The 26,135-nt window shown below is 48.1% G+C and overlaps 3 protein-coding genes across 12 annotated transcripts in view; all 3 read left to right on the top strand.

The window, feature by feature from the left end:
* LOC132216457 (zinc finger protein 551-like) overlaps window positions 1-26,135 on the top strand; it is a 98,577-nt gene that overhangs the window by 39,486 nt on the left and 32,956 nt on the right. Inside the window, exons 1-3 of one of the 7 annotated variants that reach the window (XM_059665668.1) lie at window positions 2,992-3,224; window positions 5,366-5,489; window positions 6,748-6,868. The exons of 3 other annotated variants lie outside the window; for them this stretch is intronic. In XM_059665668.1, coding sequence (XP_059521651.1) covers window positions 3,207-3,224; window positions 5,366-5,489; window positions 6,748-6,868 — 263 coding nt within the window. In that variant the 5' untranslated portion in view covers window positions 2,992-3,206. Of the gene's footprint in view, window positions 1-2,991; window positions 3,225-3,474; window positions 3,492-5,365; window positions 5,490-6,747; window positions 6,869-26,135 lie in introns of those variants that run through there. 3 more of the 7 variants (XM_059665667.1, XM_059665673.1, XM_059665674.1) reach the window with 3 other exon arrangements.
* LOC132216454 (zinc finger protein 501-like) overlaps window positions 1-26,135 on the top strand; it is a 135,015-nt gene that overhangs the window by 91,651 nt on the left and 17,229 nt on the right. The gene's annotated exons all lie outside the window — the stretch shown is intronic.
* LOC132216453 (zinc finger protein OZF-like) overlaps window positions 1-26,135 on the top strand; it is a 49,628-nt gene that overhangs the window by 6,264 nt on the left and 17,229 nt on the right. The window lies entirely within an intron of this gene.

Genomic DNA, 26,135 nt, shown 5'->3' with positions numbered 1-26,135 from the left:
ACAACCTGATTGATGTCACTGTGTGGAAGCTATTTCACCCTAACACTTGGCTCACCTGAACCTACTTTGTGCCACACCCTATATTTTCCTAATACCCTGTTATAATCTCTCTTTCTGCCTTTCTCGGCCTTCTATGCATTCATGGATTTTCTTTTCTTTACAATAGAATAGTTCATATTGTTCATACTTTTATAGGCACTACTTGGTGTGTACTCTGTAACAAATACTCGTTTCCACGTACATAGTAACTTTCAACACAAATGCTTATGTGAAAAGATAATTTACTTATTTCTGATTAGTACTGTGTTCGTTGAATAATCACTATATCTATTGATATGTATATATGTTTTGTAATTTCCAGGTTTGGGGGTATTATAAATAAATCTTCTGGGAATATTTGCATTCAGTTCTTATATAGACATATGTCCTACTTTCAAACTGTTGTGTAGGTGAATGTTTTATATTTAAGATATGTGAATCTGTGAGCCAATATGGTCATTCCCTGTGCCTTCCCCCTAACCCACAGTATATAAAAATTCCAATTTTTCTGCTACTCTGCAAGGACATACAATGGTTAACCTTTTCCAATAGTAACCATGGAAATGCACATAACGTTAACTAGCTCTCATTTTAATTCCATCTACCTAAGAATTGTTTATGGTGAACCTTTTTTCATACATTTATTTGCACTGTCTTTATCTCATTTGTTAAAATGCCTGCTGAGAATCTTTTTAAAGTTGTTTAAATAAATTTATTATTTTAACTGAAGGAGAACCGTGCAGCATCTAAGACATCTGCTCAAATTTCCCTCATTCCCCAGTCACTCAAGTGACTCCCCTGCCATATGGAAGCATTGGTTTTGAATCCTGGAAGGAAAATTGTTTTACTCAGTGTTTTTTTTTTAAATATTTTCTTTTTCTTTTTTTAATATATTTTATTGATTTTTTACAGAGAGGAAGGAAGAGAGATAGAAAGTCAGAAACATCGATGAGAGAGAAACATCGACCAGCCGCCTCCTGCACATCCCCCACTGGGGATGTGCCCGCAACCCAGGTACATGCCCTTGACCGGAATCGAACCTGGGACCTTTCAGTCCGCAGGCCGACGCTCTATCCACTGAGCCAAACCGGTTTCGGCTGTTTTACTCATTTTTAATGCTATGTACAACTGAAGCCCACTTATATACTTATACATTTAATGTGCATTGACAGCATTCGGAACCACTCTTATTTAAGTCTAAGTATGTATTATACATTAAATGAAATCTAGCTTTGCAGTATCTATCAATTTCCCTGGCATAAATACTCTCTTCATGGTCAGTTTTAAACTGCCAAAATGATAGCATTGAACATCGAAATGAGAAGATACTTCAGTAGCACATCATTGTATTGTATTTCCAACAAACGGATCCAGTAGCAACAAGTATGCTCCAGAACTTTCATAGTAACACAGTAAAATTATTGGGATCCTTAAATTTTAAACCTATTTTAAAGTTTGATTTAAGTACCATTTGTGTCAGTCATACATTCAAAAAATATTTTCAATTGATTTCAGAGAGGAAGGAAGAAAAAGAGAGAGAAACATCAATGATGAGAAAGAATCACTGGTAGGCTGCTTCCTGGACCTCCCCTCCCTGGGAATTGATCCTGCAACCCATGTCTGTGCCCCGACCAGGAATAGAAACATGACTCTCTGGTTCATAGGTCGATGCTCCAACACTGAGCCCCGCCAGTTGGGCTATAGTATTTAAAAATATTTTTAAATATATATTTTTTATTGTTGATAGTGTTACAGATGTCTCCCATTTCCCCCTGAATATGTATATTCTTTGATGGATCTATTCCAGGCCTCCTCCCTCCCCTCAGAGATCTGTCAGTGTCACCAGTTAAGCCGACCTCCAGGCCCATCTTGTCCTCCAGCTCCCAGTGTGGGGCCTCAACACCAATACTCACCAAGGTCGTTGGCTGGGATGAGCCTTCCTCTGGGTCGTTGCTAAAACTACATTACCCAGAAAGCATTGCACAGATGCCTCAGGCTTTTAGGAGCGTTTTGGTGCTGCACGTCCGGTTTGGGAGGAACTTCCTGCGTCCTGCTTCCGTCAGCCATTTTGACGACTCACGTGGGTTCACAGACTAACAAGCTTCCTCGCTCTGGTGGCGAGTAGGAGGAGGCGGTGGAGGCAGCGTCCCCGCTGGGCAGGATACTCTGAAGCCGATTGACCCCCAACACCCGGGACGGGGATCCCCGAGCCTCCCCGACTCCTCTCCCCCGACAGAGTCCCTTCGGCGTCACCCCATCGGACCCTCCAGCCTCGGGGCAGGCGCCGCGCGGGTCCCGCCGCCCAGGGCGCAGCGTCCAGCGCAGTGAGTCCTCGTGGGGCCCCGGGGTGTGAGGGGAGGGAGGGCGACGGGCTGCGGGGCCGCCGGGGGAGGCCGTGGGGGGCTGAGCCGGGAGGGGGCACCCCGGCCTTGGTTTGTGTCTAAAGGCGACGGAGAGGCCGAGCGGCGGGTCCGGGAGGAGGTTCACTTCCTGCTCAGGGCGCCGGGGCCGGGGTGGTTGTGAGCAGCGGAGGGTGAGGCCTGAGATGCGGGTCTGAACGTCCCCACAACCGCCCCGAGGATGAGCCGCCTCCAGGAGAGAGGACAGCGGTGAGGGCGGAGGAGGGGCTGTGAGCACAGCAGCCCAGCAGGGGGCGCCCTGAGGACCAGCCCTGAGGGAGGGGCATCTTCGCGTCACGTGACCTCGGGCCTGAGCCCCTGGGTCCTGGGGTGGGTGTCCGGCCCTCAGCCCTTTGTTTCCCTCCGGTTCCTGCGGGGGCAGAGCCGCTGAGGGGACAGGGCTGTGGGGCTGATGTCAGGGCCTCACACTCTGGTGGCCTCTGAGGTCGTGGGGTCCTGGGGCTTCCGGCCCCTCTTCCTGGCCCGGAACCGGGGACTTTGAACAGACAATCGGCCCAGAATCCTAAGGCCAGGACAAGGGCTTCAGGATGTGGACCCTGGTTTTAGGAACCGGTGCAGTGAGATGTGGGAGCATCAGCCTGACTGTCTCCTGTCCCGGGTTTGATTGCAGCCAAGGGCACAAACCACGGGTGCTGGCTCCTCCCCTGCTTCTGCCCTGCTGGGGTGTCCTGCAGGAGGCAACCTATCTGCTCTTTCCCTCACGTCCATGTTTACTCTGTATTCCGGCTCCCACGTTCTCTACAATCAATGGAGAAATACCCTGGGGTGAGGATGTGTGTGTATGTGTATATATATGTATGTATTTTTACTGATTTGGCTTAGAAAGGAAAGCGGGGAGAGAGACAGCGAACATCAATGAGCAAGAAAGAATGCTCGCTTGCTTATATACAACCCATATTGGGCATCCAGGACTCAACCCCAGCATGTGTCTGACCCAGGGCTGGAAACTGTGACCTCTCAGTGGTGGGTTGATGCCCAAGCAACTGACACAACCAGCCAGGACCATAGATCACATTAATACAGAGAATCATGGTCAGGATGGTAATGGTAGTGGTAGCTCACAGGGACAGTGTGGGCCTGAGGACTGGTTTCCTGCTGGGGCCCGTGTATGTGGGAGGTGGGTGTCATAACACAACGAAGGGACAGAGTGGTCATGTAAAGTGTTGAGGAGAGATAATGGCTTTGCAGTGGTCAAGGCCTTTAAAAGATGAGTGGACATGAGATGAATTGGAGGCTGAAGAGTAATTCACACAGGATGAGACTAAGGCCGGTACATAGTTACTTCTCTAAACACTCACCGGGATTTTTGCTGTGACCCTTGGTGTGGCCTGGGCTGTTGCAGTCAGACTTGTGGATTAGCTTAGAGGCTTGAATGGTCATCTGTGAGACTCACTGGGCTTGGAGCAGAGAGCCATCGGGGCTTGGAGTTGAGTGAGGGGTAAGTGGAGAGATGTTGGCTGTGACTGCTGAAGGGACATCAAGTGCAGCACCAGGCGAGGTGGGCTCTGGGAATCTGAGATCTGATTGTGTTTCTCAATAATTGAGGTTGAAGGAAAATAGAGTCATGGAGAGAGGCCTTCGTAGAAGGTCTCAAGACTGCCTCTATGAGTGAGGACTCTCAGCGTCTCGGCAGGACTTGATCCTGTTTGAATTTGGCAAGCATTCTCTGGACCACAGCTGCTGAGTAATGAGTAAGAGGCCAAGGAGATGCCTATGGGGTTGGAGCTGTAGGAGTGCAAGTGTGAACAAGGTGTGGCAGAAAGAGTCATGTGCCCCTGGTGAGGGAGTGTGAATTGTGAATTCATGGCCACACGGCCCTGACATTGACCTTAGAATAAATGGTCGCCGAAACCGGTTTGGCTCAGTGGACAGAGCGTCGGCCTGCAGACTCAGGGGTCCCAGGTTCAATTCTGGTCGGGGGCATGTACCTGGGTTGCGGGTGCATGCCCAGTGAGAGATGTGCAGGAGGCAGCTGATTGATGTTTCTCTCTCATCAGTGTTTCTAACTCTCTATCCCTCTCCCTTCCTCTCTGTAAAAAATCAATAAAATATATGTAAAGAAAAGAATAAATGAAGAGTGAACCCATGTCTGCTGGCATCTTGGTGATATAATATGGGTAATTTTAGGGTAATTGCCTGAAAAGAGGGGTGTTGTTTTGCTACATGCCTGGTTCAGAAATTAGATGACATTTACCTACGCAGCTGCCTTTTGTTGTTGAGGGCTGACACACTGATCCATAGGAATGAGAAGCATACCAATACAGCCATGTTACCTGGGCTTGAAACTCTCCTCTGGCATGGGTAAAGCAGAAGGGTGAGAGAGAAATAGGTTTTGGAGATGGTGAATAATTTTGGAAATGGAGGTGATTAGGAAACCACTCATACTCATCAAGGCAAATCTGTGTTACCTTCGAATTTGTATGCCTGGGAAGTAAGCTGTGTGAGAGAAGTATTTTTAAAGAACTATGTGCAACAGGTAGTGAGAACTGATGGCCTCAGCACCCTGGAATGAGGGTGTAAGGGGGAAGTGTGATGTCATGTATTCGGTGTCTTTGAGGAACCATCTGGGGGACTACAAGGAAACTGCCTGACAAGAGCAGCATGAAATCACTCACATCTCTCCCTGTCCTATGTTCTTGACACCCACTTTATTGGCAAGGGACAGTGTGGCCTACATGTGAGGCCCAGAGCTCAGGTATCTTCCCTCTGCTCAACTGCCTTTATTGCTGTGGGAAGGCACAGCACCCGTAGGAATATAAGAAGACAGCGACTTGCATGGGACCAAGGCTTGCTGTCCCTCGTGTGTGGAGTTGAGGGAGCAAATAGTTGGGGGGCGGGGGGGCATGATGACTATAAAAGCCTTGGAGAAAACCTTATCATGGACTGAACTGTCCCCATCACGACAGGATATGGACTTTGAGGACGTGGCCGTTGCCTTCTCTGAGGAGGAGTGGGGGCTCCTTGATGAGGCTCAGAGACTTCTGTACTGCGATGTGATGCTGGAAGTGTTTGCACTTGTTTCATCTGTAGGTAAGTCCTTCAAATCACTCCTGGTGTGCTGAGGTGATGTCCTCTCTTCCTTTATTCTCCAAAGGTAGCTTTCTTTTGAAGCAGGGGGTCCCTCAGGGGTGAGGACGACGGAGCCCCAACACACTAGGGCGGCTGCATGCATGACTCCGGAGACCAGGTTCAGTGACGCAGATCCATTTTATTGTGGACCTACAGGGGTATATATAGCATGAGGGGACCAATTAGAGGGAGACACGTTGCTACAGACGACCAATAGTTGAAATGCTGGGGTACTGTGCACGTGGCTCTTGGAGTTCATTCAGGCGGGCGTTGCTACTTCCTCGTGTGCTGAAGAAGCGTGTCATGGTGGAGTGTGCTCATACCATTGCATCAGCTGCAGTGCTGAGACATACTACCCAGAGGTAGCTTTGTCTCTCTCATAGCCAGACAATGGCTCTGCTAATTTCTCCCACTCTCCTGTTTTGGCTGCCAGGGGTGAGCTCTGGGGAGACCCCTGAGATAAGGTCTCTAGGAACCTCGCTAACACCCACTGCCTCGAAAGGTGCAGCAAGTGTCTGGGAGTCAGGAGCCTTGCAGTGAGCTTACTGGGTCCCAGCTTTTAGTTTCTCTTCCTGGGAGGGTGACTGGATCCACCTGCATGGCTTCCGCTTCTCCCTCCTTCCTCTAGCTAAGGGTACTTTGTGACGGCCAGTGCCACATTATGGTCTTTACTGACATGAATCATGAGCAATTCTTGTAAGACCCTCCTTCAACTGTTCCCAATATTCTCTTCCCTGAACACTGTTCAAGCTGTGATGCTCCGGGCCAGTACTAGCTGCTCGCCTCTCCAGTATCTCCTACATTAATCTGCACATGTCTTATGAGGTGCACGTATGTGCTTAAATAGTCCTCGACGGCAGCTACCCCTTTATTGAATTTACTTGGAATAAGACCTAATCAACCTCCTGCACAGCTTGCCCCTGTCACCATCAAACAAGTCCTGCTGAGTGCTGTTAGCAGAAGACTGAGCTGGAGATCTGGTTTCTCTTCCATGAGCTGCTTGCCATGTGTTGTGTCATATTTCTGGTGAGGACTTCCCTTTGTTGTGATATTCGGTGGATGACACCTTCACAGCAGCCTCTCATTAATCCTTCCTGCACCTCTCTTATTTTCAGACCATTGCACAGAACCCATGGATTATGTGCAAAACACTTTAGCAATTTGATTTCCCCTCTCATGCCAGTCAACACTCAGTACCTCAGCATTCCTGTCTTTGCAGGTTGTTGGCATGAACCAGATGAGGAGGCCTGTTCTGAGCAGAGCGTATCTGAACAAGGAGAGTCACAGGTCAGGGCTTCTAAGACAGAGCCAGCAACCCAGAGGACCCATCTGTGTAAGCGGTGTTTCTCTGTGTTCAAAGCTTTTCTGCACCTGACTGAGTCACAAGCAGCAGACATTGAGCAGAAAGCCTTCAGTGACGCATGTGTGAGAGACTTCTGTTTCGGTGCAAACCCTCACCAGCAGCAAGGGGAACCCAGTGGAGAGAAGCTCTGGAAAGAAACTGTGGACAGGGCCTCGTTTGTGACCAGGGGTAGCTTCCAATCTTGGGTGCCTTCAACCAATACAAAGGTTGGGAAAGTCTCCCCAGGCATCTCAGCGCTTCTCCAGCAGCAGGCCCCTCTCAACACTGGGGAGCTACACAGTGAAAGTGAGATTTCACAGGAGTTTGTTGGTGGAAAAAGTCATCACAATTGGTGTGGACATAAAAAAACTGATAGCAACAGCGAGAAAGTCGATCAACATGAGCGTATCTGCTCTGAAGTCAATAATGAGGGTAACAAAAGTGGGAAAGTTTCCACACGTACATTTAACCTCAATCAACGTACAAGTGTTCACACTGGAGAAAAGCCCTATGAGTGCACTGATTGTGGGAAGTTCTTCAGGCGATGGTTTAACCTCAATCAACACAAGAGAGTTCACACTGGTGAAAAGCCCTATTTGTGTGGTGATTGTGGGAAATCATTCGGGCATAAGTGTGGCCTCAACGTTCACCAGAGAACTCACACTGGTGAAATGCCCTATGTGTGTGGTGATTGTGGGAAGTCATTCAGGTATAAGTGTGCACTCAACAATCACCAGAGAATTCACACTGGTGAAAAGCCCTATGTGTGTGGTGATTGTGGGAAGTCATTCAGACAAAAGGGTAGCCTCATCGGTCACCAAAGAATTCACACTTGTGAAAAGCCCTATGTGTGTGGTGATTGTGGGAAGTCATTCAGCCAAAGGTGTAACCTTAACAGTCACCAGAGAGTGCACACTGGTGAAAAGCCCTATGTGTGTGGTGATTGTGGGAAGTCATTCAGTTATAAGCGTCATCTCAACAATCATAGGAGAACTCACACTGCTGAAAAGTCCTATGTATGTGGTGATTGTGGGAAGTCATTCAATGAAAAGTGTAGCCTCAACAGTCACCAGAGAGTGCACACTGGTGAAAAGCCCTATGTGTGTGGTGATTGTGGGAAGTCATTCAGTCAAAAGGGTGGCCTCAACATTCACCAGAGAGTGCACACTGGTGAAAAGCCCTATGTGTGTGTTGATTGTGGGAAGTCATTCAGTCAAAAGTGTAACCTCAACAGTCACAGGAGAACTCACACTGGTGGAATGCCCTTTGTGTGTGGTGATTGTGGGAAGTCATTCAGTGACAAGAGTAGCCTCAACAGTCATCAGAGAGTGCACACTGGTGGAAAGCCCTATGTGTGTGCTGATTGTGGGAAGTCATTCAGTCAAAAGGATAACCTCAACATTCACAGGAGAACTCACACTGGTTAAAATCCCTATGTGTGTGGTGATTGCGGGAAGTCATTCAGTCAAAAGGGTGGCCTCAACAGTCACCAGAGAGTGCACACTGGTGAAAAGCCCTAGTGTGTGGTGATTGTGGGAAGTCATTCAGTCATAAGGGTGACCTCAACAGTCACCGGAGAGTGCACACTGGTGCAAAGCCATATGAGTGTAGTGAATGTGGGGAATCACTTTGCTCCAGTCACCATCACTTTAACCATAAGAGAATTCACACTGGACTAAAGCCATTATCAGTGTCCTGATTGTGGGAAGTCATTCAGGAAACGCTGTAACCTCATCCGACACCGCAGAGATCACTTTGGAGAGAAGCCTAATGAGCTGGGAAATCATACAGGCAAACTGCTGCTCTCCCACATCATCAGAGGGTTCACACTGGAGAAATGCCATCTGAGGGTGGTGATTGTGGGAACTCCTTCAGCCAAAGTTCTATGCTCAGGGGCCACAACAGAACCCTGTTATTAGATACCTGTCTGTTTGTCTTCCAGCCCTGCCTTTTATTTTCTCTATAATCAGGCAGTTCACCTGGAGTCTCTGAGCCTGGTTTCCTCTCCAGGAAACAGATGGGTAAGCCGTGTCAGGTTGTGGAGAGGATTAAATGATATAATTCTTGTGAAGCATTGAATACAGGGCCTGACAGGTGTAGTAACATTGAGTAACTTAGCTCCATAGCTTCACAATGTGTGCTGACTGCAGATATGCAGATATTGTACGAAATGTTGACTTGTTGGTCTTTGTATCTTCTCAAATTTTGTTGTTAAATGAATAGGATAGGATTGTGTATGTTGTCTCATAGCCGGCTGTTTCTAGTAAAAATGTGAAATTTGTACGTTAGAAATAAAAGCTCTGACAACTGGAGTGGGGCTGTTGTGTGAGTGTCATCTCATGCACAGAAAGGTTGCCTGTTCGTATCCTGTTGAGGGCAGAAGCCAGTTTCTTGGCTAGATGCCATGGGGGGGCCGGGGGTGCAGGAGGCAGGCAATCAGTGTTTCCATCTCATTTCCTCTCTAAAAGTCAATTTAAATATATATATATATATATATATATATATATATATATATCTCCATTTAGGTCTGTAGCCTTCAGGAATAATAGAACGCATTTCACCCTGAGGAGCATTCTGAGCTTCATTTAATCTGAAATATTTCTAAACATGAGAACAGTTGCAGACAATACTCTCCAGATTCCTGAGTCAAGACCCGAAATCCTCACTTTTTCATTTCCCAATGCCACAGTTCCCCCCCAGCCACCGCCGGCAGCAACAGTATTTACAAAGGTCAGTGCCTGGTATCATCATGCCATGTGAAGGTCCTGGAAAATTACATTCCCCAAAGGGCAATGTGCCTAATGATGGCTGGGTTTAGCCAATGAAAACCCAGGGGCACATGGTCCCAGTGCTTATTGGTTTGGGCGGGACTTGCGTTATCTTCCACGTGGTGGTTATTTTGACCTTTTATTGTGTTTATAGAGGCAGAGGGTCCAGGACTGGGGTACAACCAGAAAGGGGCTTCATGGGCAGCAGCCCGGCTGTGAAGGGTGTGTCAGGCTTGTGGAGCCCCCACTGGTGGGATGAAGGCCTCTGTGCCTCCCAGACTCCTCTCTCCTCAAAGGGTTCAACTCAGCCTCATCCCATTTACCCTCCATCCGACGGTGCTGGCGCGTGTCTGGTTCTGCAGCCCAGGTCACAGTGTGAAGAACAGTCCGTGGGTGATGTGCCCTTTGGTGGGCGAAAGGGGCTGTGGGTCACACACAATGCCACTGTGAGGACATGGTGGTGCGGCTGAGCCAGGATTGTTCAGCAAAACCCAGGCCTGTTTTTGTGTCTGAAGGCGACATCAAGAGGTGAAGTTGTGCATGGGGAGTTTTACTTTCATTAACAGGAAGCTGGGGTCATCGTTTGCTGTGATTAGTAGATGGACATTGTGTGAGGCAGGGTTCTGACATTTGCCCAAAACTGCTCAGAGGAAGAACAGTCTAGAAGGGAGAGGACAGCAGGAGGGCGGTAAGGAGGACCCTGTAGGTGATGAGGTCACTGGCAGGTGCGCACTGGACTGAGCCCCGAGGCAGGTGGGCAACACCCGGACCCGGGGCTGGGCCAGGGACCTGAGCAGCCTGAGCCCCTGGGTCCTGGGGTGGGTGCCAGGCCCTCAACAGCCCTTTAGTTCCCAAAGGTTCCTGGTGGTGCAGAGCCGCTGAGGGGACTGGGCTGTGGGGCTGATTTCAGGGCCTCACTCTCTGTGGCCTCTGAGGTCCTGGGGTCCTGGGGCTGTGCAGCCCCTTCTTACCTTGGGACCTGGGACCTTGGAGAAACACTCAGCCCTGAATTCTGAGTCATGTGGGTGAGGACACTAGGGGGCGCCAGCTACCCTCCTGCAAGTGCCCGGACCAGCAGCAGGTGGGCGAGCAACAGGGAAGGAAGGAAGAGGAGGTGGGGGGCGCAGGTGCCCTGCGTGGCGAAAGCCAGGTGCCTTCACCCCGGAAGACGCAGCAGCCTCCCAGTCCAAACGGCAGGGGCAGGTGGAGGGCGGCAGGTCTCCTGAGCTGCAGGAGGAGGAAGGACAGGCCCAGGGAGAAGGCCCCAGCTGAGCCCTATTGTATATTTTTAATAAAATGTAATGTGTATTTTTATAGTCCATGGTGTTGAGATGTCTCCCATTCCCCTGTGCATATGTTCTTTGGGGGTCTCTCCCGATCCCCCCTCCCCTGGGGGGGCCTGTCGGTCTGTCCCCGTGAACCCGGCCTCTGGTCTCAACTCCTTCCCCCCCAGCGCCACTGGCAGCGCCAAGTCACCTTCACTCCCCAAGGTCACAGCCAGGGCTGCGAGGGAAAACTACATCACCCAGAAAGCACTGCGTCCGCTTCCGCTGAGGTAGGCGCGTTTGGGTTCCTGCAGTTTCCGTTAGGGCGGGTCTTCCGATATCGTCTTCCGGGCAGACGTTGTGGCTTCCGGTAACGGACCTGCCGGTCTCAGCGCGCTCCTGAGCGTTGGTGGCGCAAAGGAGGAGGCGGGGGAGGCAGGGTCCCCGCTGCGCAGGGCGGGCCTGAGGCTGGTTGAGCCCCAACACCCGAGACTCGGGTCCCCGAGCCTCCCCGACTCCTCTCCGCCGGCAGAGTCCCTTCGGCCTCACCCCATCGGACCCTCCAGCCTCGGGGCCGGCGCCGCGCGGGTCTCGCAGCCCAGGGCGTAGCGTCCAGCGCAGTGAGTCCCCGTGGGGACCCGGGGTGTGAGGGGTGGGAGGGCGACGGGCTGCGGGGCCGCCGGGGGAGGCCGTGGGGGGCAGAGCCGGGAGGGGGCACCCAGGCCTGGTTTGTGTCTAAAGGCGACAGAGAGGCCGAGCGGCGGGTCCGGGAGGAGGTTCACTTCCTGCTCAGGGCGCCGGGGCCGGGGTGGTTGTGAATAAAGGGGGACCGTGAGCCCCGAGGGAGGCGGGCATCACCCGCCCGGGGCGGGGCCAGGGCCCTGAGCAGCCGGAACCCCTGGGTCCTGCGGTGGGTGCCCGGCCCTCAGCCCTTGAGTTCCCACCGGTTCCTGCGGGGGCAGAGCCGCTGGGGGACGGGGCTGGGGGGCTCCTGTCAGGGCCTCACTCTCTGGTGGCCTCTGAGGTCGTGGGGTCCTGGGCCGTCGGCCCCACTTCCCGCCCTGGGCCCCGGGGACACTCAGCCCAGAGTCCTGAGGCCACGGCTGGGGCTTTATGACGTGGACCCTGGTTTTGGCAACGAGTGGAATGAGAGGTGGGGGTTCCTCCCAGACACAGGGACCAGAATGTGTGAAGGCTCAGAGTGAGGAGTGAGGTGGTTCAGGAATGGGCAGGCGTCCTTTTAAAAATATACTCTTTTATTGATTTTAGATATAAACAGAGAGAGAGAGAAACATCCATGAGGGAGAAATGATGATCAATCGGTTGCAGGCATGAGACCTGACCTGGACCAAGGCCTGCAACCTCTCAGTTGCTTGATGCTCAAGCAATTGAGACCCATCAGCCAGGGCTGTAGATGACCTCAGTATAGGGAATCATGGGCCCTAGCTGGTTTTATTTTTAAAGATATTTTATTGTTTTTTTACAGAGAGGAAGGGAGAGGGATAGAGAGTAAGAAACATCGATTCAGCTGCCCCCCGCACACCCCCCACTGGGGATGCGCCCGCAACCAAGGTACATGCCTTTGACCGGATTCGAACCTGGGAACCTTCAATCCACAGGCTGACACTCTCTCCACTGAGCCAGACCACTCAGGGCCCAAATCTTAGCTATTTTAAATTGTGCTGCTGTGAACATAGGGGTGCGTATACAGACAGTCCTCAGGTTACGTCGAGTCTGACATAGGTCGTTTCATGGTTACGTCACCATCTCCCGTTTATTTATAAAACAAAAATTTCCGTCATCTCGACATATGTACATATGTGCTTTATGTTTTTTATTATTTATTTACCACAAGTAAAGGTCAGGAATTATTTCTTTTAATATTTTTTTTTTTTACTGTTTCACTTCATTACTGCTGTGTATGAGCTGCATGTGAGTTACGTAGGTGCTTATGTAGGTGGGTTTTGACTTATGGCGAAAGTCTCATTACATCACACCATAGGAACAGATCTCAGACGTAACCCAAGGACCTACTGTATTCTTTCTCGTTGATGTTTCTGATTTTTTGGAATGTATTCCTAGAAGTGGGACTACTGGGTTTAATGCAATTTCCATTTTAAATTCTTTGAGGAAACTCCATACTGTTTTCCCCCCGTGGCTGTGCAAGTCTGGATTCCCACCAGCAGTGCATGAGGGTTCCTTTTTCTCCACATCCTCGCCAGCACTTGTTTTTTGTTGATTTGTTGATGATAGCCATTCTGACAGGTATGAAATGATCCCTCCTTGTCATTTTGATTTGCATCTCTTGGATGATTAGTGACTTTGAGCATTTTTTCATGTCTCTTGGCCTCTTCTGTATGTCCTCTTTCAAAAAGTATCTTATTTAGGTCCTTTGCCCATTTTTTACTCCATTGTGTATCTTCCTTTTTTGTTTGTTTGTTTGTTTGGTTTTTGTTGTTTTTTTTTTCTGTAAAGGGCCGTGTCTTATCTGTTCAGGCTGCTATGACAGCCTTTGGGCGGGGACATCGGCTTTTGGATTTATTTTTTTTTCTTTTATTTATTTTTTATTGCCTAAAGTATTACAAAGGATATTACATATGTGTCCATTCCCCCTGCCCCCCCCCGCCCTAGACAGTCCTCTAGCCTCCCCTATCCCCCAGTGTCCTATGTCCATTGGTTATGCTTATATGCATGCATACAAGTCCTTTGGTTGATCTCTTACCCCCTACCTCCTGCCCCGCAACCCTCCCCAGCCTTCCCGCTGCAGTTTGACAATCTGTTTGAGGCAGCTCTGCCTCTGTATCTATTATTGTTCAAAAGTTTATAATGGTCTCTATTATCCACGAATGAGTGAGATCATGTGGTATTTTTCCTTCATTGACTGGCTTATTTCACTTAGCATAATGCTCTCCAGTTCCATCCATGCTGTTGCAAATGGTAAGAGTTCCTTCCTTTTTAGAGCAGCATAGTATTGCATTGGGTAGATGTACCACAGTTTTCTAATCCATTCATCTACTGATGGGCACTTAGGCTGTTTCCAGATCTTAGCTATGGTGAATTGTGCTGCTATGAACATAGGGGTGCATATATCCTTTCTGATTGGTGTTTCTGGTTTATTGGGATATATTCCTAGAAGTGGGATCACAGGGTCAAATGGGAGTTCCATTTTCAGTTTTTTGAGGAAACTCCATACTGTCTTCCATAGTGGCTGCACCAGTCTGCATTCCCACCAGCAGTGCACAAGTGTTCCTTTTTCTCCACATCCTCTCCAGCACTTGTCGTTTGTTGATTTGTTGATGATAGCCAGTCTGACAGGTGTGAGATGGTACCTCATTGTTGTTTTGATTTGCATCTCTGGGATGATTAGTGACTTTGAGCATGTTTTCATATGTCTCTTGGCTTTCTGAATGTCCTCTTTTGAAAGGTGTCTAATTAGGTCCTTTGCCCATTTTTTGATTGGATTGTTCATCTTCCTTTTGTTAAGTTGTATGAGTTCCCTATAAATTTTGGAGATTAGGCCCTTATCAGATATGACATTGGCAAATATGTTTTCCCACACAGTGGGTTTTCTCGTTGTTTTGTTGATGGTTTCTTTTGCTGTGCAGAAGCTTTTTATTTTGATGTAGTCCCATTTGTTCATTTTCTCTTTAGTTTCAAGTGCCCTAGGAGCTGTATCAGTGAAGAAATTGCTTCGGCATATGTCTGAGATTTTGTTGCCTTTGGATTCTTCTAGAATTTTTATGGTTTCCTGTCGTACATTTAAGTCCTTTATCCACTTTGAGTTTATTTTTGTGTATGGTGTAAGTTGGTGGTCTAGTTTCATTTTCTTGCATATATCCGTCCAATTTTCCCAACACCATTTATTGAAGAGACTATCTTGGCTCCATTGTATGTTCTTGCCTCCTTTGTCAAATATTAATTGAGCATATTGGTTTGGGCTGATTTCTGGGCTCTCTATTCTATTCCTTGATCTATATGCCTATTCTTGTGCCAGTACCAGGCAGTTTTGAGAACAGTGGCTTTGTAATACAACTTGATATCTGGTATTGAGATCCCACCTACTTTGTTCTTTTTCAGGATTGCTGCAGCTATTCAGGGTCTTTTTTTATTCCAGATGAATTTTTGGAGAGTTCGTTCTAGATCTATGAAGTATGCCGTTGGTATTTTAATGGGAAGTGCGTTGAATTTATAGATTGCTTTGGGTAGTATGGACATTTTGATGATGTTGATTCTACCAATCCATGAACACGGTATGTTCTTCCATCTGTTTATGTCTTCCTCTATATGTTTTTTCAACGTCCTGTAGTTTTCTGAGTAGAGGTCTTTTACCTCTTTAGTTAAGTTTATTCCTAGGTAGCTTAATTTTTTTGGTGCAATGGTAAACGGGATTGTTTTTATAATCTCTCTGTCTGAAAGTTCACTATTGGTGTATAGAAATGCCTCAGGTTTCTTGGGGTTAATTTTGTATCCTGCTACATTGCCAAATTCATGTATTAAGTCTAGTAGCTTTTTGATGGAGTCTCTAGGGTTTTGTATGTATAATATCATGTCATCTGCAAATAAGGACAGTTTTACTTCCTCTTTTCCAATTTGGATGCCTTTTATTTCTTCTTCTTGCCTAATTGCGATGGCTAACACTTCCAGTACTATGTTGAACAGGAGTGGTGAGAGGGGGCATCCCTGTCTTGTTCCTGTTCTTAGGGGAAATGGTGTTAGTTTTTGTCCATTGAGTATGATGCTGGCTGTGGGCCTGTCATATATGGCTTTAATTATGTTGAGGTATGATACTTCTACTCCCACCTTACTGAGAGTTTTTATCAAAAATGGGTGTTGAATTTTGTCAAATGCTTTTTCTGCATCAATTGATATGACCATGTGGTTTTTTCTTTCAATTTGTTTATGTGATGTATCACATTTATTGATTTGCGGATATTGTACCATCCATGCATCCCTGGGATAAATCCTACTTGGTCATGGTGTATGATCTTTCTGATGTACTGCTGGATCCGATTTGCTAAGCTTTTGTTGAGGATTTTGGCATCTATGTTCATGAGGGATATTGGCCTGTAATTCTCTTTCATTGTGTTGTCTTTACCTGGTTTTGGTATTAGGGTGATGCTGGCTTCATAGAATGAGCTTGGAAGTGTTCCTTCCTCTTGAATTTTTTGTAGTAGTCTGAGGAGGATAGGTTTTAGTTCTTCCTTGAATGTTTGGTAAAACTCCCCTGTGAAGCCGTCCGGTCCTGGGCTTTTGTTTGATGGAAGCTTTTTGATGACTGCTTCAATTTATTCCATAGTTATTGGCCTGTTGAGATTTTTAGATTCTTCCTGATTGAGTTTTGGAATGTTGTATTTTTCTAGGAATTTGTCCATTTCCTCCAGGTTGTCTAGTTTGTTGGAGTAGAGATGTCCATAGTATTTTTTAACAATCATTTGTATTTCTGTGGGGTCTGTTGTTATTTCGCCTCTATCGTTTCTGATTTTGTTTATTTGGGTCCTCTCTCTTTGCTTCTTGGTGAGTCTGGCTAGAGGTTTGTCAATCTTGTTTATCCTTTCAAAGAACCAGCTCTTGGTTTCATTGATTTTCTGTATTGTTTTTTTGGTCTCTATGTCATTTATTTCTGCTCTAATCTTTATTATCTCCTTCCTTCTGCTCACTCTGGGGTTTTCTTGTTGCTGTCTTTCTAATTCTTTGAGTTGTAGAGTTAGATGATTTACTACCATTTTTTCTTGTTTTTTGAGATAGGCCTGTAGAGCTATAAACTTCCCTCTCAGGACTGCTTTCATTGTGTCCCATAGGTTTTGGATTGTTGTGTTTTCGTTGTCATTAGTTTCCAGGATGTTTTGAATTTCTTCTTTGATTTCATTGGTAACCCAATCAATATTTAATAGCATGCTATTCAGCTTCCAGGTGTTTGAGTATTTTGGGTTGTTTTTATTGTAGTTTATTTCTAATATTATGCCATCGTGGTCTGCGAAGATGCTTTTTATGATTTCAATCTTCTTGAATTTGGGGATACTTTGTTTGTGTCCCAATATATGGTCTATTTTTGAATATGTCTTATGAGCATTTGAGTAGAATGTATATTCCCTGGCTTTGGGGTGAAGTGTTCTGAAGATGTCTATTAAGTCCATCTGATCTATTGAGTCATTTAGGATTGCTGTATCTTTGCTGAGTTATCCAGTGATGTCAGTGGTGTATTTAAGTCCCCTACTGTGATTGTATTATTGTCGATCTCTCCTTTGATATTTTCCAGGAGTTTTTTTATGAATTTGGGTGCTCCTGCATTGGGTGCATATATGTTTACCAGAGTTATATCTTCTTGCTGTATTGATCCCTTTAGTATTATGAAGTGGCCTTCCTTATCTCTTGTTATGGCCTTCACTTTGAGGTCTATTTTGTCCGATATAAGTATTGCTACCCCAGCTTTCTTTTCCTTTCCATTTGCCTGAAAGATATTTTTCCATCCCTTCACTTTCAGTCTGTGTGAGTCCCTTCTAATGAGGTGGGCCTCTTGTAGACAGCAGATGTATGGGTCATGTTTTTTTATCCATTCAGCCACTCGATGTATTTTGTTTGGAGCATTTAGTCCATTTACGTTTAAAGTTATTATTGAAAGGTACTTGTTTGTAGCCATTTCTTTTTTTGTGTGGCTGTTTTCTTTCTGAGCTTTTTATTTCTTCTTTTTACACCAGTCCCTTTAACATTTCTTGCATTGCTGGCTTGGAAGTAATAAACTCCCTTAGTCTTTTTTTGTCTGTGAAGTTTCTTATTTCCCCTTTAATTTTGAATGATAGCCTTGCTGGATAGAGTGTTCTTGGATTCAGTCCTTTGCTTTGCATCACTTTGTAAATTTCCGTCCATTCTTTTCTGGCCTTATGTGTTTCTGTTGAGAAATCATTTGATAATCTAATGGGAGATCCCTTGTATGTAACTTTCCGTCTCTCTTGCAGCTTGTAAGATTCTCTGTTTGTCCTGAACATTTGCCATGGTAATTATGATGTGTCTTGGTGTGGGTCTTTTTGGGTTCACCTTGTTTGGGACTCTCTGGGCTTGTGTGAGTTTTTTCTACCCCACCTCAGGGAAGTTTTCTGATATTATTTCTTCGAGTAGGTTTTCTAATCCTTGTTCCTCTTTCTGTTGTTCTGGCAGCCCTATCATTCGTATGTTGTTTCGTTTCATGTTGTCCCAAAGCTCCCTTAGGCTCTCCTCCTGTCTTTCAATTTTTTTCTCCAACTGAAGTACAGTTTGGGTGTGTTTTGCTTCCTTGTCTTCTAATTCACTAATTCGGTCCTCTGCTTCTCCTAGTCTACTGTTGATACTTTCAATGGTGTTTTTTATTGCAGCTATATCACTCTTCATTTCTTCTTGGGTCTTAAGTTGTTGATTTTTTCCAACTGTTTCTTCTAGCTTCTTGCATATGTTATTGATTTTTTCCTCCGTCCAGTTTATGAACTCTAGGACCCTTATTCTGAATTCTTTTTTGGTCATGTTGCATGCCTCTGTATCACTTAGCTGCTTTTCTGGCGAGTCCTCTTTTTCTTTCCTTTGGGGGTTTCTTTGTCTACCCATGTTTGATCTCACTGACATATCTAGATGTTGAGTCATTCAGTGGCTGCTCCCTGGGTGGCAGTGACTCTTTGGGCTGTGGTTGCTCTTCGGGCGGTTGCGGTAGCAGCTGCTTCTCAGTTGGCAGCAGCTCTTCTGGTGGGTGCTGTTCACAGCTGTGGTAGCTCTTCTGGCTGGTAGGGGGAGGTTTCACGTACAGCTGCTGTTCCTCAGACAGAGGGTGTGGTGCTCAGGAGGCTGCTGTTTGGATCTGCTGCGTTCATTTAAAGGCACAAAATACAACACAACAAGGCACCGCGTACCAGGCACCACTCTGTGTTCTTGCTGGGATTCTCTTCCTTTTGTTAAGTTGTATGAGTTCCCTATATTTTGGAGATTAAATCCTTATTGGAGGTAACATTGGCAAATATGTTCTCCCATGCAGTGGGCTCTCTTGTTGTTTTGTTGATGGTTTCGTTTGCTGTACAGAAGCTTTTTATTTTGATGTAGTCCCATTTGTTTATTTTCTCCTTAGTTTCCATTGTCCTGGGAGATGTATCCGTAAACATATTGCTGCGAAAATTGTCTGAGTTTTTGCTGCCTATGGATTCTTCTAAGAGTCTAAGATTTTTATGGTTTCCTGTCTTAGGTTTAAGTCTTTTCTCTATTTTGAGTTTATTCTTGTGTAAGGTGGTGCTGCATTCCAGGTACAGAGCATAGATGGTGCTACATGCCAGGTCATTTATCTACCCACCTGCCTATTGTTTAGGGCTGTGAGAGTGATCCATAGGAACGAGGTAGCATACATCAGTGTGACTCAGGCTTGCAAATCTCCACTTGCATGGGAAAGGGAGAAGGGTAAGACAGAAATAGATTATGGAGGTGGTGAAATATAATTTTGAAAAATAAGGTGATTAGGAAACAACCGGTTCTCAGCCTCACAACAGCAGGTTTGTGTTATCTCTGAAGTCATGCCTCTGAGAATGAAGCCGTGTAAGAGAAGTGTGTTTCAAAGAATTATGTGGAGCAGGTACTGCAAAGTGGTGGCCTTTGCACTCTGGGGTGGGGCGAAAGGGTGAACTGAAAGAAGAAAGTGACTTTGATGAGACCAAATTCTCGTGTCTTTTCTGATGTGGGGAGTAGAGGAACCCACTGGATGTGGTGGGTGGGGAGTATGACGCAAATAAAATTTTAGGAGAGAAGCTGATCAAGAACTTAAGTGTCCCCGTTATGACAGGATATGAACTTTGAGGACGTGATGATTGCCTGCTATCAGGAGGGGGGCTCCTTGATGAGGCTCAGAGTCTTCTGTGATGTGATGCTAGAAGTGTTTGCACTTGTAGCATCTGTAGGTAAGACTTTCACATCTGGCTTCATGTCCTAAAGTGATGTCCTCACTTCCTGTATTCTCCAGTGTAACTTTCTCTCTCCCACAGCCAGTCCATGGACTCTGCTGGTTCACCCCCTTTCTTGTCCGCTGTGCTGCGGCTGCCAGTGCTGAGCTGTGTGGAGAGTCGTGAGCAATGAACTCCTCGAGCATCCCTAACACCCATTGTTTCCCAAAGTGCAGAAAGTGTCTGGAGTCAAGAGTGTTACAGACAGCTTCCCCTCTGAGGTATGGACAGTCATCCTGAGGGTGCACCAAGCTGGCAGGCATCCTGCCCCTTCTCTCCTGGCAGGTCGGCCTGGCTGGCCTCTGATTATCGGGAGATGGTGGTCTTTCCGAAGAGGTCACTTAGCACGTCATCCCGGCAACTGGGGGTGTGTCCTCCAGAGAAGAGAGGAAGAACTGAAAGGCAGGCGTGAGGGCAGGAGTGTCCTCAGAGGCCCTCCCTTCCCCCACCCGACTCCCCCAGATGTCCCCTGTGCAGGCCACAATGCCAAGACCAAAATTTCCACTCCTACTCGGCCTGTTCACAGCCTAGCATCACCCCAACACACAGCGCCCTTGGTCAGGATGGCTGGGGCTTGGTGGCTGGGCCAGTGGAGGCACCTGTGCAGTCAAGGCTGCCTAGTGTGGGGCCCCTCTCTTTGGTATTAGGTCCCCAGGGCCTGGGGCAGAGAAGGACAGTGACAAATGGGGCTGCAACATCCCATGCCAAGGTGGGACGATCACACCAAGGCCTAGAAGCAGAGGCAGCAGGGAACACGGAGCCATGGGTTAAAAGTGGGGCCGCGTTCCTCATGGGCTGTGGTCTGAATGGGAGCCCCTGGCTGCAGACCTGAGCTGGAGGCCCTGGGTGGCCAGCTCTGCTCTATCCATGGTTCAGAAGCTGAGTCCTGAGCAGCTGGGAGAAAATCCTCATCTCTGCATGGTGATTTTGACCGCAAAATCAGTTTTACCTTGTATTTTGTGCTTTTCTCCAATCTCTGAATTTTCTACCATGAACGTATACTCTTGTCAAAGGTAATTGAAGAAAAAAGAAGTAGGGAAAAAACCCTAAAAGACCTTCAACTCAGTCATAGTAAGTCAGGGGATGGGCTCTCCAAATACACGTGAAATATGCATGCAGTTGGAGTTCTAGCAGCATTAGGACAAGGCTATTTTGCCCAGAGTCTGGCTCCAGGCCGCCTGAGGACTCTGTGCCCAGAGACACGCCCACTGTTGGGATTCCTACCCCTTCTGCACTCTCCTGGGAGCTGCCCCCTTGTCCCCCATCTATTCACTCTCTGCACTCATAGTGAAGTTTGAAGCACCCTCCTATTACCACTTGAAATGAAGGGGAAATTTGGCTTTAAGCCTGGTGCAATGGACCAGACAAGCATCCACTGTATGAAGTCAGCATGTGGAGCAGAGAGGAGGAGATGTGCAGACAGCAGCAAAGGCAGAGAGAAGTCGACTTCCCAGCAGCTCACTCGGGAGAAGGCGAAGGGCAGCCCAGCACTTGGCAGCTCAGGAATCAGAGCAGGTGCATGAGATCGAGTCAGTGCCACATCCACCGAATGGGACAGTGTGACGGTCACGCATTTACTTTTATGGCGACCTTTTTATATTCTCACACTGCTTTGCCATTGACAGGACCGATAATAACCTTTCCTTTTAAAATAAAGGCAAGTGGAAATGGTGAGTCGATTTGAGGGGAAAGATGTAAGTAATCACAGAGGTGATATAAGCAGGGCAACGTCAGAGAGATGGTACAAGGATGACTGGAGACAAAAAAAGGCAGTAGCTCAAGGCCTCTGGACCAGCACTCCCAGCTCTGTCAGTGACTGTGAGCTGACGTTCTGTCTGTCCACTGCTGCTCTCACTGCAGCATCCAAGATGTCGCACGCCCTTAGCACAGCCCTATTGTCACTCTGGGCTGAATCCTGGCTCGGCAACCTCGATCGAGTTGTTCAAAATGCTTGGGTGGAGCAATAAATACTTCAAAACATAAAACATATCCGAAAGGGGACTTACCTGTAAAAGCCAAAGATTTCCTGCTCTGACAATGAACTTGGAATAAAGGGTAGCAGTTTGTGATTTAGCCTCTCAAAAATAGCTCTTAAGAAAAAATCTTCCAATGGAGGCCGCAAATGTGATAAAGCACAGTGACTGCTGAGGAGCTCTGCACTGCACACGGGCATGACCTTCAAGCTGCAGGTTCTCGAGAGGGGGTAGCAGTCAGCCTGGGGACTTGCTGAGCACAGACATTTTGGCCCAAGGACCTGTGTGTGTGTCCTGAGGCTCCTGTAAAACTGTGCTGTGCTGGAGTACGGCCCAAAGGCTGTGACCACTCATCTCTTCTAAAATAAGAACCCACATTGGCTACTTCAGCTTGGGGTCAGCAGGAGGCATCCACTCTGTGTCATCTGGCCTTTAGGTACGGGAGTATTTTGTTATTTGTGGGGTTTCTAACGTACTGTTTTTTTTGTGCTTGCTTTTTTTTTTTAATTTCAGAAATGAAGGAGGGTACACAGTGAAGATACTAATAAATGGAAAGGTTCGGAGATCCGTAGGGTCGAAAAAACTGAGAGGCCAGTTAGGAGAGGGTGGCATGTCAGCAGAAGTCCAGAATCCTAGACGTTTAGACAGAGCTCTACAGCCTACAGGAGACTTGTCCTTCCTCTTCCTTCTCCAAAAGTGACTCTCTTTGCACCCGATTGCTAAATTGTTATTCCTGGATGACCCCAGAGAGGAAGGAAAAAAACCCACACGACAACAAATGAAACCAGATTTCCTAAATGTACTTGGAAAATGTGAGTCCTCTCTAGCTCAGGAGTGATGGAAACATTGCACAGGGAAAACCAGAATCAGGACTCAGTGAGTCATTTATGCCCTGACTCCATTTAATGAATGTAGTGGCACCTTGTGCCAGTGCTTTACTTAGCACGTGAGGAGAATTCTATATGTCACAAAAATATCCTCGTGTGAACTTTAAAGAACGTAAAAATAAGTAAATGAAAACAGTGAATGTAAAGAGTAATAAATTGCAGCTAACCGGAAATGGAGGCTTTCCAATGTCACAAGAAGGACCTCATCTGGGTTCTAATCCTGGCTCTCCTGGGCAGTCGCACTGTGCTTACTCAACTTGCTTCCTTTCCTCATCGATGCCTCAATGTCCCTGTCAACAGAAGGGACAGGTGGGGGTCAGACATTCTGTGCTTCTGTGATTTCGACAGGGAGGCCTTGCAGGACTCACGGGGATTTGACCTCAGGGCTGGGCTTGGACAGGACAATGTGAAGGCCCAGCACCTGGGGCTCAGGCCCCAGCCTAGGGGAAGCCCTGCAGGACAGAGGCCGGAAGGCGGGGTCCCAGACGACCCACCACCGGGGCTGCTGATCTCTGGAGAAGGGAATGTGTTTGTGAACCACTGTGGGGTCCAGTGACTCCAGAAGAATGTTGGGAAGACCAAGGTTCCTGTGACTGAAGACCATGCGTGCTGGTCCAGGTGTCTGGCTCAGGCTTCCTTCCCAAACACACATGGTTTTCTAGGTCCTGAAAACTTGAGACAAAACCTGATACTCCTGCTTTAGTGGCTCTAAACCAGAGACTCTCTGTCCCCTTACACAGGCTCATGGCCAGCTGGAATTCACCATCCCTCACAGGATAACCCTGAGGGCAGGACAGAAAGAAACTCTGAATTGGCTCAGTGCTGGGAGGGACCTGCCATCGCGTAGAAGATGCAGGCCCCACAAACTGCTCACTGCTCTAGATGCTACAGCTCTCCCCACTCGTGAAGATGCAAGCTTCCTGTTCTGTGTTTAAGTTACTGCTGCTTGAATCAACTCCCTTCTTGGGAACAGGATCCTGGGATTTCTGTGGATCTGTAATTGTGAACTCCTCTTCTTCTTTTATTGTATGTAAGGCATTGGACTTGTCGCTATAAACAGGTGAAAGAAAAATACAGTCTTGTTTTTAAAATAAAACACGTAAATTGACTCACTGGCCCAGGCTGCGACCTGGCGGGTAAATGCCGGCATTTTTCTGGGACTCAGACATCACGGTCCTCATGACCGTCATGAACATGGAGCTGGGAATATGGAGATGGAAGCACGTGACGTGGGTCTTGGAACCCCAAATGTCAACATCTGCTGAAGCATCGAGGGTCAGGCTGTACATCATCTCAGGAGAGCAATCCTTGAACCATCTGAACCTCAGCTCAGAAATTCCTGGGCCTTGACAGGTCAGACCCTGGTTTTCTTGCTTGAAAATGATTCTGCTGGATTGGGGCAGCTGCTCAGGCTCCTTCGGCCATGAAGCTGATGAGGTCCCTCCTAATTCGAGGGCTCTTCTGAGAGTCACCATGACGTGAGCGGCCGGTGAACAGTTATGGCTCACAGACCGCTGGGCCCCTGACCACTGACCTTGCTCTGCTCCCAGCATCTGTGGCTCGGCATCTGTTCTTCTAGTCTGTGTTCTCCTCTTCCCACAGCCCTGCTGCTGGGCCTTATGCTAAAGCGCTTTCCTGTCTGACTCTGACCGACCCTCCTCCCCTAGGCACACAAACTCACGGAGGGCAGGCCCTGCAACCTTCCCCGGGCTGCGGAAGACTCCGCTCAGAGCAGACTCAGGAAGCGTGCCAACTCCCTGGCCTCCTGCAGACACTGTCTAATGCAGAACCATCAGCAGATCATCCTCCTGGGTTCCAGGCCCTGCTCTTCTAGTTAGCACTGCCTGACCTCTGTTGGTCATTTTTACCAGCTGCATTATAGAGAGCCCATTTCCGGCCACAGTTTTTTCTACTCTAAAACTAGAGTGTGGTTTTCCATGTAAACCATCCTTGGTAGGTGGTGTGCCCTTTGTACACAACGTCGGAGAACAGTGAAACATCACCATGACCTTGGGGGCTGGATCCGTGCCCCTGTGGTCACTGTGACCATGTCTCTGTCCCTCATGGCCAGCCATTCCTGACCACAAGCTAGGACACTCCAGCAGCACAGCACCGAGGGGGGAAGACCACCCTGGACCCACCAGATGCATCTCGGATTACTTGACGTCCATACCACTAGGTTTCCAGCTCCCAGCCTCTTCCTCCTGCCTCATCTCTGGCAGCTCCCTCAGACTTGCTGGCCAGCATCTCTTAAACACTCACTCCCAGTGAATCCCAATCATTAGTGAGGCATGGATGCCTTCCACATCTGAGCGCCGCCTGCCCCAGCCTTCCCTTCTGTCACACCGTCTGCACTTCCCTGCACACAGACCACACCACGCTCCCCCACCTCCTGCCCCACTGGACATCCTTGTCCCCATCCAGGTCAGCAGCACAATTCCAACTCCCACCACCTGCTGCCTTCTCCTCCTCCAAGGAGCTCTGCACACCTATGTGGTGTGCACACAGCTCTGCTCACAGCCCTTCATGCCTCCTGGTTCCTGGCCATCGGGTCACTGGCTCTGCGGGCCTCACAGGGCCTACACCACAGCCAGGTCCGTGTCCTGTGGGCAGAGGGAGGACAACCACGGTGCACCCACAAACCTCCTCCAGCCCATCAAGGGGAAACCAGGCACAGAAAGTGCTCAGCCTGGGAGCTGCATTACTTCCCTTGGTGCCCCTGTCATATTTTTAAATTGAACTTAATTCTAAAAGCAGATGGAGAATTGTCTGGCAAAGGGCAATTTCTTTGAAAACCCAACAAAAGCCAAACACCCCCCCTTGCATAAAGTTAGACCCATTCCAGGAAACAGGAGGAGGTGCTGGGAAGATGGTCTGTCCCTTGCCCTTGGAACAGCTGAGCCCCAGCGGGCTCTATGACCAGACTGGAGGCCTGGGCGTGTAGCTGGACTCCAGGAGCCCTTGTGGACAGGCGTGGGTGAGCCCCGCCCCTTACATGCACTGAGCCTGGTTCTCCGCTCTGTCTCCTAGAAGGCTCCGCTTCTGCTCGGCCCACATCTTGACCTGGCTCCTGAAGTGACGTTTCTCTTCCTCCAAGTCTGCCTCATGCACGTGAGCACTAACACCCAGATCAGCAATGTCTCCCACACCACACGCCCCTGTGACTCCACGGCTGGGATCTGCTCCCAAAAGAAGAAAAGACCACGTCACAGAGATGCCATTTCGTGTGATCACACCGTCGGACGGGCCAACACGGCCCACGACACGGGGATGGCCAAGTGCACTTTCCAATCAGGCAGCCGCTGCCACGTGTGGCCACTGAGCACTGAACACGCAGCCAGTCTGAGCTGAGAGGCGCCTGCACTGCAACACATGCAGCAGGTTCTGAGGATTTAACAAGGTAAACTCTCCCGCTCATCAGCTGCCCTGC

This window comes from Myotis daubentonii, chromosome 15, assembly GCF_963259705.1.
Source record: "Myotis daubentonii chromosome 15, mMyoDau2.1, whole genome shotgun sequence".
Lineage (NCBI taxonomy): Eukaryota > Metazoa > Chordata > Mammalia > Chiroptera > Vespertilionidae > Myotis > Myotis daubentonii.
Note: the sequence above shows the minus strand (reverse complement) of the source record. Positions and strands in the feature narration are given on the sequence as shown.